Source organism: Pristiophorus japonicus, chromosome 5, assembly GCF_044704955.1.
Source record: "Pristiophorus japonicus isolate sPriJap1 chromosome 5, sPriJap1.hap1, whole genome shotgun sequence".
Classification (NCBI taxonomy): domain Eukaryota; kingdom Metazoa; phylum Chordata; class Chondrichthyes; family Pristiophoridae; genus Pristiophorus; species Pristiophorus japonicus.
Window position 1 is genome coordinate 215,408,156 of NC_091981.1, and position 17,293 is coordinate 215,425,448.

At 45.5% G+C, this 17,293-nt stretch overlaps 1 protein-coding gene across 4 annotated transcripts in view; it reads left to right on the forward strand.

Moving 5' to 3' along the window:
* The window catches only part of krit1 (KRIT1 ankyrin repeat containing), an 88,213-nt gene that overhangs the window by 57,559 nt on the left and 13,361 nt on the right, over nt 1-17,293 (forward strand). For all 4 annotated transcript variants that reach the window (XM_070881311.1, XM_070881314.1, XM_070881312.1 and 1 more), the window contains one exon: nt 13,146-13,312. In XM_070881311.1, the coding sequence (XP_070737412.1) occupies nt 13,146-13,312 (167 nt within the window). The remainder of the gene's footprint in view (nt 1-13,145; nt 13,313-17,293) is intronic.

Consider the following 17,293-nt stretch of genomic DNA (forward strand, 5'->3'; position numbering starts at 1 on the left):
CCCTCCCTCTCTCTCGCCCTCCCTCCCTCTCTCTCGCCCTCCCTCCCTCTCTCTCGCCCTCCCTCCCTCTCTCTCGCCCTCCCTCCCTCTCTCTCGCCCTCCCTCCCTCTCTCTCGCCCTCCCTCCCTCTCTCTCGCCCTCCCTCCCTCTCTCTCGCCCTCCCTCCCTCTCTCTCGCCCTCCCTCCCTCTCTCTCGCCCTCCCTCCCTCTCTCTCGTCCTCCCTCCCTCTCTCTCGTCCTCCCTCCCTCTCTCTCGCCCTCCCTCCCTCTCTCTCGCCCTCCCTCCCTCTCTCTCGCCCTCCCTCCCTCTCTCTCGCCCTCCCTCTCTCTCGCCCTCCCTCCCTCTCTCTCGCCCTCCCTCCCTCTCTCTCGCCCTCCCTCCCTCTCTCTCGCCCTCCCTCCCTCTCTCGCCCTCCCTCTCTCTCTCGCCCTCCCTCTCTCTCTCGCCCTCTCTCTCTCTCGCCCTCTCGCTCTCTCTCTCGCCCTCTCTTCCTCTCTCTCGCCCTCTCTTCCTCTCTCTCGCCCTCTCTTCCTCTCTCTCGCCCTCTCTTCCTCTCTCTCGCCCTCTCTCTCTCTCGCCCTCTCTTCCTCTCTCTCGCCCTCTCTCTCTCTCGCCCTCTCTCTCTCTCGCCCTCTCTCTCTCTCGCCCTCTCTCTCTCTCGCCCTCTCTCTCTCTCGCCCTCTCTCTCTCTCGCCCTCTCTCTCTCTCGCCCTCTCTCTCTCTCGCCCTCTCTCTCTCTCGCCCTCTCTCTCTCTCGCCCTCTCTCTCTCTCGCCCTCTCTCTCTCTCGCCCTCTCTCTCTCTCGCCCTCTCTCTCTCTCGCCCTCTCTCTCTCTCGCCCTCTCTCTCTCTCGCCCTCTCTCTCTCTCGCCCTCTCTCTCTCTCGCCTCTCTCTCTCTCGCCCTCTCTCTCTCTCGCCCTCTCTCTCTCTCGCCCTCTCTCTCTCTCGCCCTCTCTCTCTCTCGCCCTCTCTCTCTCTCGCCCTCTCTCTCTCTCGCCCTCTCTCTCTCTCGCCCTCTCTCTCGCTCGCCCTCTCTCTCGCTCGCCCTCTCTCTCGCTCGCCCTCTCTCTCGCTCGCCCTCTCTCGCCCTCTCTCGCTCTCGCCCTCTCTCGCTCTCGCTCTCGCTCTCGCCCTCTCTCGCTCTCGCCCTCTCTCGCTCTCGCTCTCGCTCTCGCCCTCTCTCGCTCTCGCTCTCGCCCTCTCTCGCTCTCGCCCTCTCTCGCTCTCGCTCTCTCTCTCTCTCACCCTCTCTCTCTCTCTCTCTCGGTCTCTCTACCCCCTCCCCCCCACCCCCAGTCCCTCTCTCTCTCTCTCTCTCTCTCTCCCCCCACCCCAGTCTCTTCTCTGCCCTCCGCCGTTCTCGGCCGTCTGCCTCCGCTCTCAGCTGTGTGGAATGAGAGGGGGACCACACTTCCGGTCCGGTTCGGGCAGGAGGCATTGGGGAGCGGAGCTTGACGGACGCATGCGCAGATAAAACGCAGTACAAATAGTTACATAGAAACATAGACATAGAAAATAGGTGCAGGAGTAGGCCGTTCGGCCCATCTAGCCTGCACCGCCATTCAATGAGTTCATGGCTGAACATGCAACTTCAGTACCCCATTCCTGCTTTCTCGCCATACCCCTTGATCCTCCTAGTAGTAAGGACTTCATCTAACTCCTTTTTGAATATATTTAGTGAATTGGCCTCAACAACTTTCTGTGGTAGAGAATTCCACAGGTTCACCACTCTCTGGGTGAAGAAGTTTCTCCTCATCACGGTCCGAAATGGCTTACCCCTTATCCTTAGACTGTGACCCCTGGTTCTGGACTTCCCCAACATTGGGAACATTCTTCCTGTATCTAACCTGTCTAAACCCATCAGAATTTTCAACGTTTCTATGAGGTCCCCTCTCATTCTTCTGAACTCCAGTGAATACAAGCCCAGTTGATCCAGTCTTTCTTGATAGGTCAGTCCCGCCATCCCGGGAATCAGTCTGGTGAACCTTCGCTGCACTCCCTCAATAGCAAGAATGTCCTTCCTCAAGTTAGGAGACCAAAACTGTACACAATACTCCAGGTGTGGCCTCACCAAGGCCCTGTACAACTGTAGCAACACCTCCCTGCCCCTGTACTCAAATCCCCTCGCAATGAAGGCCAACATGCCATTTGCTTTCTTAACCGCCTACTGTACCTGCATGCCAACCTTCAATGACTGATGTACCATGACACCCAGGTCTCGTTGCACCTCCCCTTTTCCTAATCTGTCACCATTCAGATAATAGTCTGTCTCTCTGTTTTTACCACCAAAGTGGATAACCTCACATTTATCCACATTATACTTCATCTGCCATGCATTTGCCCACTCACCTAACCTATCCAAGTCACTCTGCAGCCTCATAGCATCCTCCTCGCAACTCACACTGCCACCCAACTTAGTGTCATCCGCAAATTTGGAGATACTACATTTAATCCCCTCGTCTAAATCATTAATGTACAATGGAAACAGCTGGGGCTCCAGCACAGAACCTTGCGGTACCCCACTAGTCACTGCCTGCCATTCTGAAAAGTTTCCATTTACTCCTACTCTTTGCTTCCTGTCTGACAACCAGTTCTCAATCCATGTCAGCACACTACCCCCAATCCCATGTGCTTTAACTTTGCACATTAATCTCTTGTGTGGGACCTTGTCGAAAGCCTTCTGAAAGTCCAAACATACCACATTAACTGGTTCTCCCTTGTCCACTCTACTGGAAACATCCTCAAAAAATTCCAGAAGATTTGTCAAGCATGATTTCCCTTTCACAAATCCATGCTGACTTGGACCTATCATGTCACCTCTTTCCAAATGCACTGCTATGACATCCTTAATAACTGATTCCATCATTTTACCCACTACTGAGGTCAGGCTGACCGGTCTATAATTCCCTGTTTTCTCTCTCCCTCCTTTTTTAAAAAGTGGGGTTACATTGGCTACCCTCCACTCGATAGCAACTGATCCAGAGTCAATGGAATGTTGGAAAATGACTGTCAATGCATCCGCTATTTCCAAGGCCACCTCCTTAAGTACTCTGGGATGCAGTCCATCAGGCCCTGGGGATTTATCGGCCTTCAATCCCATCAATTTCCCCAACACAATTTCCCGACTAATAAGGATTTCCCTCAGTTCCTCCTCCTTACTAGACCCTCTGACCCCTTTTATATCCGGAAGGTTGTTTGTGTCCTCCTTAGTGAATACCGAACCCAAGTACTTGCTCAATTGGTCTGCCATTTCTTTGTTCCCCGTTATGACTTCCCCTGATTCTGACTGCAGGGGACCTACGTTTGTCTTTACTAACCTTTTTCTCTTTACATATCTATAGAAACGTTTGCAATCCGTCTTAATGTTCCCTGCAAGCTTCTTCTCGTACTCCATTTTTCCTGCCCTAATCAAACCCTTTGTCCTCCTCTGCTGAGTTCCAAATTTCTCCCAGTCCCCGGGTTCGCTGCTATTTCTGGCCAATTTGTATGCCACTTTCTTGGCTTTAATATTATCCCTGATTCCCCTTGATAGCCACGGTTGAGCCACCTTCCCTTTTTTATTTTTACGCCAGACAGGAATGTACAATTATTGTAGTTCATCCATGCGGTCTCTAAATGTCTGCCATTGCCCATCCACAGTCAACCCCTTAAGTATCATTCGCCAATCTATCCTAGCCAATTCACGCCTCATACCTTCAAAGTTACCCTTCTTTAAGTTCTGGACCATGGTCTCTGAATTAACTGTTTCATTCTCCATCCTAATGCAGAATTCCACCATATTATGGTCACTCTTCCCCAAGGGGCCTCGCACAACGAGATTGCTAATTAATCCTCTCTCATTACACAACACCCAGTCTAAGATGGCCTCCCCCCTAGTTGGTCTAGAAAACCATCCCTTATGCACTTCAGGAAATCCTCCTCCACCGTATTGCTTCCAGTTTGGTTAGCCCAATCTATGTGCATATTAAAGTCACCCATTATAACCTTTATTGCATGCACCCCTAATTTCCTGTTTGATGCCCTCCCCAACATCACTACTACTGTTTGGAGGTCTGTACACAACTCCCACTAACGTTTTTTGACCTTTGGTGTTCTGCAGCTCTACCCATATAGATTCCACATCATCCAAGCTAATGTCCTTCCTAACTATTGCATTAATGTCCTCCTTAACCAGAAATGTTACCCCACCTCCTTTTCCTTTTATTCTATCCTTCCTGAATGTTGAATACCCCTGGATGTTGAGTTCCCAGCCCTGATCATCCTGGAGCCACGTCTCTGTAATCCCAATCACATCATATTTGTTAACATCTATTTGCACAGTTAATTCATCCACCTTATTATGGATACTCCTTGCATTAAGACACAAAGCCTTCAGGCTTGTTTTTTTTAATTTTTTCGAATTTTGCTGTACAGTGGCCCTTTTTGTACTTTGCCTTGGATTTCTCTGCCCTCCACTTTTCCTCATCTTCTTTCTGTCTTTTGCTTTTGTCTCCTTTTTGTTTCCCTCTGTCTCCCTGCATTGGTTCCCATCCTCCTGCCATATTAGTTTAACTCCTCCCCAACAGCACTAGCAAACACTCCCCCTAGGACATTGGTTCCGGTCCTGCCCAGGTGTAGGACGTCCGGTTTGTACTGGTCCCACCTCCCCCAGAACCGGTTCCAATGCCCCAGGAATTTGAATCCCTCCCTGCTGCACCACTGCTCAAGCCACGTATTCATCTGCGCTATCCTGCGATTCCTACTCTGACTAGCACGTGGCACTGGTAGCAATCCCGAGATTACTACTTTTGAGGTCCTACTTTTTAATTTAGCTCCTAGCTCCTTAAATTCGTTTCGTAGGACCTCATCCCTTTTTTTACCTATGTCGTTGGTACCAATATGCACCACGACAACTGGCTGTTCTCCCTCCCTTTTTAGAATGTCCTGCACCCGCTCCGAGACATCCTTGACCCTTGCACCAGGGAGGCAACATACCATCCTGGAGTCTCGGTTGCGGCCGCAGAAACGCCTATCTATTCCCCTTACAATTGAATCCCCTATCACTATCGCTCTCCCACTCTTTTTCCTGCCCTCCTGTGCAACAGAGCCAGCCACGGTGCCATGAACTTGGCTGCTGCTGCCCTCCCCTGATGAGTCATCCCTCTCAACAGTACTCAACGCAGTGTATCAACTATTGCATTAATGTCCTCCTTAACCAGAAATGTTACCCCACCTCCTTTTCCTTTTATTCTATCCTTCCTGAATGTTGAATACCCCTGGATGTTGAGTTCCCAGCCCTGATCATCCTGGAGCCACGTCTCTGTAATCCCAATCACATCATATTTGTTAACATCTATTTGCACAGTTAATTCATCCACCTTATTATGGATACTCCTTGCATTAAGACACAAAGCCTTCAGGCTTGTTTTTTTTAATTTTTTAGAATTTTGCTGTACAGTGGCCCTTTTTGTACTTTGCCTTGGATTTCTCTGCCCTCCACTTTTCCTCATCTTCTTTCTGTCTTTTGCTTTTGTCTCCTTTTTGTTTCCCTCTGTCTCCCTGCATTGGTTCCCATCCTCCTGCCATATTAGTTTAACAGGGGGATGACCACTGCAGGGGGATGACCACAGGGGACCCCTGCACTAGCTTCCTTGCACTGCTCTTCCTGCTGGTCTTCTGTTTCCTAGCTGGCTGTGGACCCTTCTCCTGCGGTAAGACCAACTCGCTACACGTGCTACTCACGTCATTCTCAGCATCGTGGATGCTCCAGAGTGAATCCACCCTCAGCTCCAATTCCGCAACGCGGTCCGTCAGGGACACCAGAAGTGTCCCTGAGTTCCCACATGGTACAGAAGGAACATATCACGTGACCGAGCTCCCCTGCCATGACTTAACCCTTAGATACATTTAAATTGGCAACAACAATGTTAAAAGTTACTGACTGATATAAAAAAGAAAGAAAAAGAAAAGCTACTCACCAATCACCAGCCAATCACTTACCCCCTTGGCCGTGACGTCACCTTTTGATTTCTTTCTACTTCTTTTTTGCCTTCTCTCCCAGCTGGAGCTGTACAAGCCACGCCTCTCTCGACACTCCCCGGACTGCCCGACTGCTGAGCCTTTATAGGCCGCTGCCTCTCGCCGACTCCCGCCTCTCTCGACGCATTGATATTTTACTGTAACAAAGTCACAAAAACTCCCCCCACCAAAATAAAAGCATACAATATGCAATGTTATGTTGCAGGGCAATAAACAGCAACAAAACTTCCTTATCGCTGCAAGTTTCGGCTCGGGCGCACAAAGTCTGTTGTGCAACGCCTGAGTTGACGCCAATGCTCCTCCAACTTATATTTTCGCTGAAACTTGCAGTCGAGGGCGCAAACTATTTTCAGGGGCTATCTTTAACGCCCCATCGCAATTACCGTATATACTCGCGTATCATGCGACTTTTGAAGACCTAAATTGTAACCTAAATTTGGGGGGTCGCATGATACGCGAGATACAAAATTTGCGGGTGTGAAGTGCTGGCCAAGATTAGGCTGTTAGGCTGTTAAGCAGACCGTATCCACGCTGAATCTCGGCAGGTATCTCCTGGGCTGGATTGCAGCCTCTATTGTCACTTGTACTGTATCTTTGCTGTGGTCTAGAGATCGCCACCCACAACTCCCTCTGAAGTTTGCTGCATTATTAGAGGCTTTAACAATCAAATCTCCATCTATCTCAGCCCATGCTTCTTTTACCCGCAAACACAGTAGAGGCAAATCCGGAGCCTTCATATTCCCTCCCTTCGTAAATGATTTCTCTCCTTCCATCATCCAGTCATTCCATTTCTTTCTTATATTGTCTTTAAATGGCTTATTAATGGATACGTCAAGTGGCTGAACGACGCTAGTCAAGCCAGCTGGAATGATTGCTATATCGGTGTTCGATTCGCGAACAGCTTTCACAACAGAATCCACTCGATGTGACCTAAACATATCCCACACAAGTAATCTTTTTTGGCGTCGTAAACCACCTGCTCTTGATTCCCAAACTCTCTTCAGCCAAATCTTGGAGCCATTATCATTCATCCATCCTTTTATCGTTTCATGATTCGGTTGTTAAGATCTGTATTCGATCGTTGTTATGTGTTAGGGTACTTGTTACGTGTTGGGTACTTGTTAAACTTGTTTGAAAGCCTAGCCTAGTGTCATCTGGTATCTCAAAAAGTGACTCGCATGATACATGAGATATATGATAAAATCATGTTTTGGGGACGAAAATTTAGGGGTCGCATGATACGTGAGATCGTAGGATACGCGAGTATATACGGGGTAGCTCCCCGAATCGCAAAAGCCCAAAATCCAGTCCAGTGAACCTTCTCTGAACTGCCTTCAATGCAAGTATATCACTCCTTAAATAAGGTGACTAAAACTTCCTGTAGTACTCTTGGTGTGGTTGCATCAATGGCCCTGTACAGAATCAGCAAGATTTCCCTACTTTTATACTCCATCCCCTTTGCAATATAAGCCAACATTCCACTTGCCTTCCTAATTACTTGCTGTAGCTGCATGCTATTTCTTTGTGTTTCATGTACGAGGGTACCCAGATCCCTCTGTACCACAGCATGCTGTAGTCTCTCTCCATTTAAATAATATTTTGCTTTTCTATTCTTCCTACCAAAGTAGATAACCTCACATTTTCTCACATTATACTCAATCTGTCAAATTTTTGCCCAGGACTTAACCCATTTATATCCCTTTGCAGTCTCTCTTTGTGTCCTCCTCGCAACTTGCTTTCCACCTATCTTTGTATCGTCAGCAAATTTGGCTACAATACACTAGGCCTCTTCATCCAAGTCATTAATATAGATTGTAAATGGTTGAGGCCCCAGCACTGATCCCTGTGGCACCCCACTAGTTACAGTTTGCCAACCTGAAAATTACCCATTTATCCTGACTCTCTGTTTTCTGTTACTTAGCCAATCCTCTATCCATGCTAATATATTACCCCCAACACCGTGAGCTCTTATCTTGTGCAGTAACTTTTTATCGAATGCCTTCATCGAATGCCTTTTGGAAATCCAAATACACTATATCTACTGGTTCCCTTTGATCCACCCTGCTTGTTACATCCTCAAAGAACTCTAATAAATTTGTTGAACATGATTTCCCTTTCATAAAACCATGATGACTCTGTTTGACTGCATTGTGATTTTCTAAATGTCCTGCTACTACTCAATAATGGATTCGAGCATTTTCCCAATGACAGATGTTAAGCTAACTGGCCTATAGATTCCTGCTTTATGTCTCCCTCCTTTCTTGAATAGGGGCGTTACATTTGCGGCTTTCCAATCCGCTGGGACATTCCCAGAATCTCGGGAATTTTAGAAGATTACAACCAATGCATCCACTATCTCTGCAACCACTTCTTTTAAGACCCGAGGATGCGGGCCATCGGGTCCAGGGAATTTGTCAGCCTTTAGTCCCATTAGTTTTCTCTAGTGATAGTGATTGTTTTAAGTTCCTCCCTCACTTTCCCCCCTGATTTTCTACTATTATAGGGATTCTTTTAGTGCCTTCTACCATGAATACAGATACAAAATATTTGTTCAAAGTCTTTGTGCCATTTTATTGTTTCCCATTTTTAATTCCCTAGTCTCATCCTCTAAGGGACCAACATTTTCTTTAGCTACTCTCTTCCTTTTTATATATTTGTAGAAGCTCTTACTGTCTGTTTTCATATTTCTTGCTAGTTTACTCTCTCAATCTATTTTCTCCCACTTTATTATTTTTTTAATCATCCTTTGCTGGTTTTTAAACTGTTCCCAATCTTCTGACCTACCACTAATCTTCGCAACATTGTATGCCTTTTCTTTCAATTTGACACCATCTTTCACTTCCTTAGTTAGCCACGGATGATTCATCCTTCTCGTAGAGGCTTCATCAATGGAATATATCTTTGTTGAGGATTATGAAATATCTCCTTAAATGTCTGCCACTGTTTGTCTACCGTCTTATTCTTTAATCTATTTTCCTAGTCCACTTTAGCCAACTCTGTCTTCATACCTTTTCAATTACCCTTCTTTAGGTTGAGGACACTAGTTTCAGACCCAAGTTTCTCACCTTCAAACTGAGGATCCTTTACTCGGAGGTCATTAATTAATCCTGTCTCATTCCACATTACCAGATCTGCAATAGCCTGTTCTCTGGTTGGTTCCACAACGTATTGTTGTAAGAAACTGTCCCGAATACACTCTATGAACTTTTCCTCAAGGCTACCTTTGCCAATTTGACTTGTTCAATCTATATGAAGATTTAAGTCGCCCACGATTATTGCAGTACCTCTCTTACAAGCCCCCATTATTTCTTGATTTATGCTCTGTCCTACAGTGCAGCTACGGGTAGAGGGCCTGTAGACTGCTCCCACCAGTGACTTCTTTCCCTTGCTTTTTCTCATCTCCACCCAAACTAATTCTACATCTTGATCTTCCGTGCCAGGATCATTTCTCACTACTGCACTGATTTTATCCTTTATTAACAGAGCTACCCCACCTCCTTTTCTTTTCTGCCTATCCTTCCGAAATGTCAAGTACTCCTGAATATTCAGTTCCCAGCCTTGGTCACCTTGCAACCACGTCTCTGTAATGATTAACAGATCATACCCATTTATTTCTATTTGTGCCATCAATTCATCTATCTTCTTACGAATGCTGCGTCCATTCAGATAAAAAGCCTTTAATTTTGTCTTTTTACCATTTTTCCCTGCTCTGACCCTATTACTGGTGCACTCTTATGTTTGTACACTCTGTCAGACAGTTTCTTAAACGATAAGGGGATAAGGGGTTATGGGGAGCGGGCGAGGAAGTGGAGCTGAGTCCATGATCAGATCAGCCATGATCTTATTGAATAGCGGAGCAGGCTCGAGGGGTCGCATGGCCAACTCCTGCGCCTTTTTCTTATGTTCTTATGTCCCTTCCTGTCACACTCTGGTTATCATTACCCATATTGTTACCCTGCACTATTGCCTTGTCTTTTCTCTTTAACTTTCTAAATTTGCCCTCACTTGAAACCACCCCCACGATTTAGTTTAAAGCTCTATGTACAGCCCTAGTTGTTCGATTCGCCAGGACACTGGTCCCTGCATGGTTCAAGTGAAGCCCACCCCAACGGAACAGCTCCCTCTTTCCCCAGTACTGCTGTCAGTGCCCCATGAATTGAAACCCATTTCTCCCGCATCAATCTTTGAGCCACGCATTCAACTCTCTGATCTTATTGGCCCTATGCCAATTTGTTCGTGGCTCAGGTAGTAATTGAGAGATTATTACTTTTGCGGTTCTGCTTTTAATTTAGCCCCAGCTGCTCATACTCCTTCAGCAGAACCTCTTTCTTAGTCCTACCTATGTCATTGATACCTATGTGGACCACGACAACTGGCTCTTTCCCCTCCCACTCCAAGTTCCTCTCCAGCCCTGAGGAGATGTCCTTAACTCTGCCACCGGGCAGGCAACACAGCCTTCGGGACTCGCACTCTAGGCTGCAGAGAACAATATGTATCCCCCTAACTATATTGTCCCCTACCATTACTACATTTCTTTTTGCTCCCCCAACTTGAATGGCCCCTCTGTATCACAGTGCTGTGATCAGTTTGCTTATCCTCCCTGCAGTCCTTGCCCTCATCCACACAGGCTGCAAGAACGTCGTACCTGTTGGACAAGTACAAGGGCTGAGGCTCCTCCAATGCTACCTTCTGGATCCCCATATCTGCCTCACCCGTAGTCACACCCTCCTGTCCCTGACTGCAGACCAAATCTAAAGTACTTGACCTAAATGCTTCCTGGAACGAAATATCCAGGTAACTTTCCCCCTGATACATCACAGTGTCCGAAGCTGGGCCTCCAGTTCATCAACTCTGAGCCAAAGTTCCTCAAGCTGCGGACACTTCCTGCAGATGTGGTTGCTGTGGATCACACTGATGTCCACCAGCTCCCACATGCTACTGCTGCAACACATCACCTGCCCTACCATCTCTATTATATTTTATTTAACTAATTAGGTTTTTAAGTTTTGAAATATCACTCAATTGTCTGTCTACAGTTTTTAATCTAGGTAATACCCTTGATAAATATATTAAATGTAATGATATGCTTTAGGTCTTTACTGTAACTTAGCCCACAGTCCTAATTTAATCTCGATTTGTTTATATTTTTTATATATCAAGCAACACCTCTTACCCCCACCGTACCGAATTCCCACACTCCCCAAATTCCCTTGCACTCTGGTGAAATCTGCACTCCGGTGAAGCTACTCTGTTCCAGTACTCTTGTTAATTCACTTACTGTTTTATATACCCTGATTGAAATTTTTAATTTCCCGGCTCTCTGTTTAAACCGATACCGTTGTTTAGAGAGAAAAAAAAAGAAATACTCACCAACCAGGTATGGTAGAGCTGAATGTCGTCAGCGCACATATGGAAACTGATGCTGTGTTTTCGAATGATGTTGTTAAGGGGCAGCATGTGGGTGAAAAATAGGAGGGGGCCAAGACTAGATCGTTGGGGGACTCCAGAGTTAACGATACGGGAGTGGGAAGAGAAGCTTTTAGAAATCTTTGGGAATAGGCAGAATCTGTAAATAACCCTCAAGAGTACTTGAGAGGAACTCGATACTTTTATTTTTTTTTTAAATTGTTGTGTTCTATATATTTGTTTCCTAATCTGGTATAACAAATGTTGATGTGTGTCCTTATTTTCTGTTCATGCTGGGAAACTTTAACACTTTTCTTCTGTTACTGGTTTAAACCTGTTTTCTTTGTATTGCCTTCTAGGTACAACTGGTTATATTTCCTAGGTCTCTTTGTTTGATATTTGTGTAGGCAGTTTTACATTTCATTTTGCAGTGACTCTTGCTCAATGCTGTCACTGCTATTTCATCTGTTCTGTTGTGTGCGGTGGTAACTCTGAGTTGGGACAAGCTCCACTTCCTCCCCTGGCAGCCATGTATTTCAGTTTTGTAGCCAAGTCACTTTATGGAAGGGTTATAACAGTAACATATCTAGGGTTTATGATTTTTACTTTTCTCTTAAATGGTTTTCAGTGTTTTTCTTTGGTAATTTCTCAGTTGCAGAAAATGTAGGGTTTCTCAATACTTTGCCATTTTTTTTGGAGAGGTGGGAAAGTCAACATCTGAATAAAATTGAGTGTGTAAGAACAAGGTAGAATTATTGCTGCATTCCTGATTGAGTTTGATGCATGGAATAAATGTTTCCACTGTATTGCTGCTGAAGTAAGTAAAATATTACTGAATATACTTAAGGCAGAGATAGACAGATTTTTGAGCGATAGGGGAATAAAGGGTTATGGGGAGCGGGTAGGGAAGTGGAGCTGAGTCCATGATCAAATCAGCCATGATCTTATTAAATGACGGAGCAGGCTCGAGGGGTCAAGTGGCCTACTCCTGCTCCTATATCTTATGTTCTTATGTTCTGAACATTCTGAAAGAAAACATCATCACAAGGCTTGATACTCAGTGTTCTATCGCTATAAACACCAACTTCAAAAGTTTCCAGCAGGAAGGTGCATCTGTATCGGTCTAAATCTAAAACTGGAAACCCTGAATATGTCAGATTGCACTTTGAAGCAGAATGCTGGGATGGAGGATCGTGCCCATGATTTTTTTATACAATGAGGTGTCGAGCTTTGCAGTCCTCGTCTATGGCGAGTAGAAGCCGCATATCCTGAGCATCCATGTTGCTCTTGCTCTTTTGGCGACAGTAATATTGTAGCATAGGTAGAGGCCTGGCAACAGGTGGATTGCTTCTCCCATCCCTTGGAATTGTGATGGTGTATGTATTGTGCAAACTAGTGATCTGTAAGGATGATGGGTAGGGAAAACAATCCATACAGTTGGACATTTGTGTAATTTTCATTCTGTGTTGACTTTTATTTCTGTCAACTGTTGAAGTTCTAATGTATAGGTTTTACCATTGCAGTTTTGTTTTACTGTTCTATTTCTTAAGAGTTGTGTAGTTCATTCATTGGTTTAGATGCTTGCATATATGGTTGCTGTGCACATCTTATCTGCTAACATGGATTTCATGTAGTGTCCAAATGTTCAATAAACATAGCATGCTGTATATGTGCACACTGTTTATGTATATAATATATATTTTTAACTTGTTTGTTAAAGGTGGATGATCCATTGGCTATCCTTATTCTATTCGATGAGGCACGTAGTAGCCTGTTGAAAGGATTATACCCATGTACTGACACTCAGTTGATAACGTTGGCTGGTCTCCTTCTTCAAATCATCTATGGAAATTATGAGAGTAAAAAACATAAACAGGGATTCCTCAAGTGAGTACATCTGTAAGTGATAGGTCAAATGTAGACAGTTAGATTAGATCCACAGGGATTTCAGCTTCAAGACTTTTTAAACAGCTCTTGCTGCTACTTTGTCTCCCTCTGTCTCCCAGCTGATTATATTGTTGGTCTGGGCTAGAAACTTCCATTATTTAGTGTCATAAACAAACAAGTCTCACTCAAATAATTACACTTGGGAAGCCCTTTATTGCGTCTCTTAATTGTTAGATCTTGGGTATAATTAATGGAAAGGAAAGTACACCGCTACCTTGTATTTTAGGGGAAAAAACACAATACGGTCTTCCTTTTTGGGACATATCTTCATTACATTGTAGTTTTGGCCTTGTAGAGAGCTGCAATTTCTGGTCTCTAGACCCCTCTCTAAACCACTACAGTGGAGGACAGTCCATGTAAAAGATGAAAACTGCAGCAGTGATTTTTAAGGACAGGCCTGGGCTAACTAAAGTCGCTCATCACCAGATAAACTCTAGTTATTGGAGTTTCCTGGTTGAGGCAGCTCTGAATTGGCCTCCGGGTATGTAAGAAGCATTGGCTTCCATTAAATCAGGAAATTGATAATTCCTAAAATTTACAAGATATTGCATCCTCTTCGGAGAGAGAGAGATTAATGATGGTACATTGTACAAAACAAGTTCAGTACATTGTACGGAACATGCTTTCCACAGCACTTCCTTTCCCTCTCACTCGAAGATTAAGGAATTGAAGGAAATATCTGCAATTTTTATCAGAACACCATTACATAGAAAACAGATGCAGGAGTAGGCCCTTCGGCCCTTCGAACCTGCACCACCATTCAATAAGATCATGGCTGATCATTCCCTCAGTACCCCTTTCCTGCTTTCTCTCCATACCCCTTGATCTCCTTAGCCGTAAGGGCCATATCTAACTCCCTCTTGAATATATCCAATGAACTGGCATCAACAACTCTCTGCGGCAGGGAATTCCACAGGTTAACAACTCTCTGCGTGAAGAAGTTTCTCCTCATCTCAGTCCTAAATGGCCTACCCCTTATCCTAAGACTGTGTCCCCTGGTTCTGGACTTCCCCAACATCGGAAACAATCTACCCGCATCTAACCTGTCCGGTCCCATCAGAATCTTGTATGTTTCGATGAGATCCCCTCTCATCCTTCTAAACTCCAATGTATAAAGGCCCAGTTGATCCAGTCTCTCCTCATATGTCAGTCCAGCCATCCCGGGAACCTGTCTGGTGAACCTTCGCTGCACTCCCTCAATAGCAAGAATGTCCTTCCTCAGATTAGGAGACCAAAACTGAACACAATATTCCAGGTGAGGCCTCACTCAGGCCCTGTGCAACTGCAGTAAGACCTCCCTGCTCCTATACTAAAATCACCTAGCTATGAAGGCCAACATACCATTTGCCTTCTTTACCGCCTGTTGTACCTCTGTACCAACTTTCAATGATTGATGAACCATGACACCTAGGTCTCGTTGCACCTCACCTTTTCCTAATCTGCCACCATTCAGATGATCTGTCTTCGCGTTTTTGCCCCCAAAATGGATAACCTCACATTTATCCACATTATACTGCATCTGCCATGCATTTGCCCACTCACCTAACCTGTCCAAGTCATCCTGCAGCCTCTTAGCGTTGCCCTCACAGCTAACACCGCAAACCAGTTTAGTGTCATAGAAACATAGAAAATAGGTGCAGGAGTAGGCCATTCGGCCCTTCTAGCCTGCACCGCCATTCAATGAGTTCATGGCTGAACATTCAACTTCAGTACCCCATTCCTGCTTTCTCGCCATACCCCTTGATCCCCCTAGTAGTAAGGACCTCATCTAACTCCTTTTTGAATATATTTAGTGAATTGGCCTCAACAACTTTCTGTGGTATAGAATTCCACAGGTTCACCACTCTCTGGGTGAAGAAGTTCCTCCGCATCTCGGTCCTAAATGGCTTACCCCTTATCCTTAGACTGTGACCTCTGGTTCTGGACTTCCCCAACATTGGGAACATTCTTCCTGCATCTAACCTGTCTAACCTCGTCAGAATTTTAAATGTTTCTATGAGGTCCCCTCTCATTCTTCTGAACTCCAGTGAATACAAGCCCAGTTGATCCAGTCTTTCTTGATAGGTCAGTCCCGCCATCCCGGGAATCATGCAAACTTGGAGATATTACACTCAATTCCTTCATCCAAATCATTGATGTATATTGTAAAGAGCTGGGGTCCCAGCACTGAGCCCTGTGGCACTCCACTAGTCACTGCCTGCCATTCTGAAAAGGACCCGTTTATCCCAACTCTCTGCTTCCTGTCTGCCAACCAGTTCTCTATCCACGTCAGTATATTACCCCCAATACCATGTGCTTTGATTTTGCACACCAATCTCTTGTGTGGGACCTTGGCAAAAGCCTTTTGAAAGTCCAAATAAACCACATCCACTGGTTCTCCCTTGTCCACTCTACTAGTTACATCATCAAAAAATTCCAGAAGATTTGTCAAGCATGATTTTCCCTTCATAAATCCATGCTGACTTGGACCGATCCTGTCACTGCTTTCCAAATGCGCTGCTATTTCATCCTTAATAATTGATTCCAACATTTTCCCCACCACTGATGTCAGGTCTATAATTACCCGCTTTCTCTCTCCCTCCCTTTTTAAAAAGTGGTGTTACATTAGCTACCCTACAGTCCATAGGAACTGATCCAGAGTCGATAGACTGTTGGAAAATGATCACCAATGCATCCACTATTTCTAGGACCACTTCCTTAAGTACTCTGGGATGCAGACTATCAGACCCCGGGGATCTATCAGCCTTCAATCCCATCAATTTCCCGAACACAATTTTCCGCCTAATAAGGATATCCTTCAGTTCCTCCTTCTTACTAGACCCTCGGTCCCCTAGTATTTCCGGAAGTTTATTTATGCCTTCCTTCCTGAAGACAGAACCAAAGTATTTGTTCAATTGGTCTGCCATTTCTTTGTTCCCGATTATAAATTCACCTGAATCTGACTGTAAGGGGCCTACGTTTGTCTTCACAAATCTTTTTCTCTTCACATATCTATAGAAGCCTTTGCAATTAGTTTGTATGTTCCCGGCAAGCTTCTCGTACTCTATTTTCCCCCTCTTAATTAAACCCTTTGTTCTCCTCTGCTGAATTCTAAATTTCTCCCACTTCTCAGGTTTAATGATCTCAATAACTACAGTTAACAACACAGCAGAACACTGTTAATCATGTACAGAATATAGTCTGCAGTGTGTCCGTCCCAAAGCAATGATCGCAAGAGATTTTGTGCTCAATAGCAAATACCATTCCCATACATCATACTGTGACATTGGGCTCAATTCTCGCCACCAGTGGGCGTCGTTTTTTTGGCATCCGCTGATTTTTTTTTTGAGCAATCTTGATTTTGCAACTTTCCTCAAAGTTTGTACACCAGCGGCGACTGTTAGCGCCAGATTTTTTGGTGCAGGTATGGGTAAAAACTGATTTCTGCACCGTTTTTGGCCATTTAAGCGATTTTCCCTCATACCGATTTTTTTTTAAGGACAACGCAGAGTGGCCTTCAGTACCAATCAGAAAAACCCTACGTTAAGTTAAGAAAATCGGCGCTCAGATCTGTATCGGAGCTGTTGCTTTGCAGTTTAGTCTTGTTCATAAAGATAGTTTATAATGATCGTGTTTCGTACGTTCCTTTTTCATCTCTTTACATTAAAGATTACTTGTTTCCAGTCTGCTGCAATCTCGCGCCGAAAGGACCCTGCTCCCGGTCCCGCTGAAACCCCTGGTCGAAAGGACCCCGCTCAAGGTCCCACTGCAATCCTGAACCAACTGGCCTCCCCGCTCCCGGTCCCGCTGCAACCCCTGGCTGATTGCCCCCCTCCCCACCCCTACAATCCTGGGCCGAATGCACTCCCCCCCCCCCCCCCCCCCCTTTCCGGTCTTGCTGCAATTCTCGGCAATTCCCCCCACCCCCCCCTCAGTCCTGTT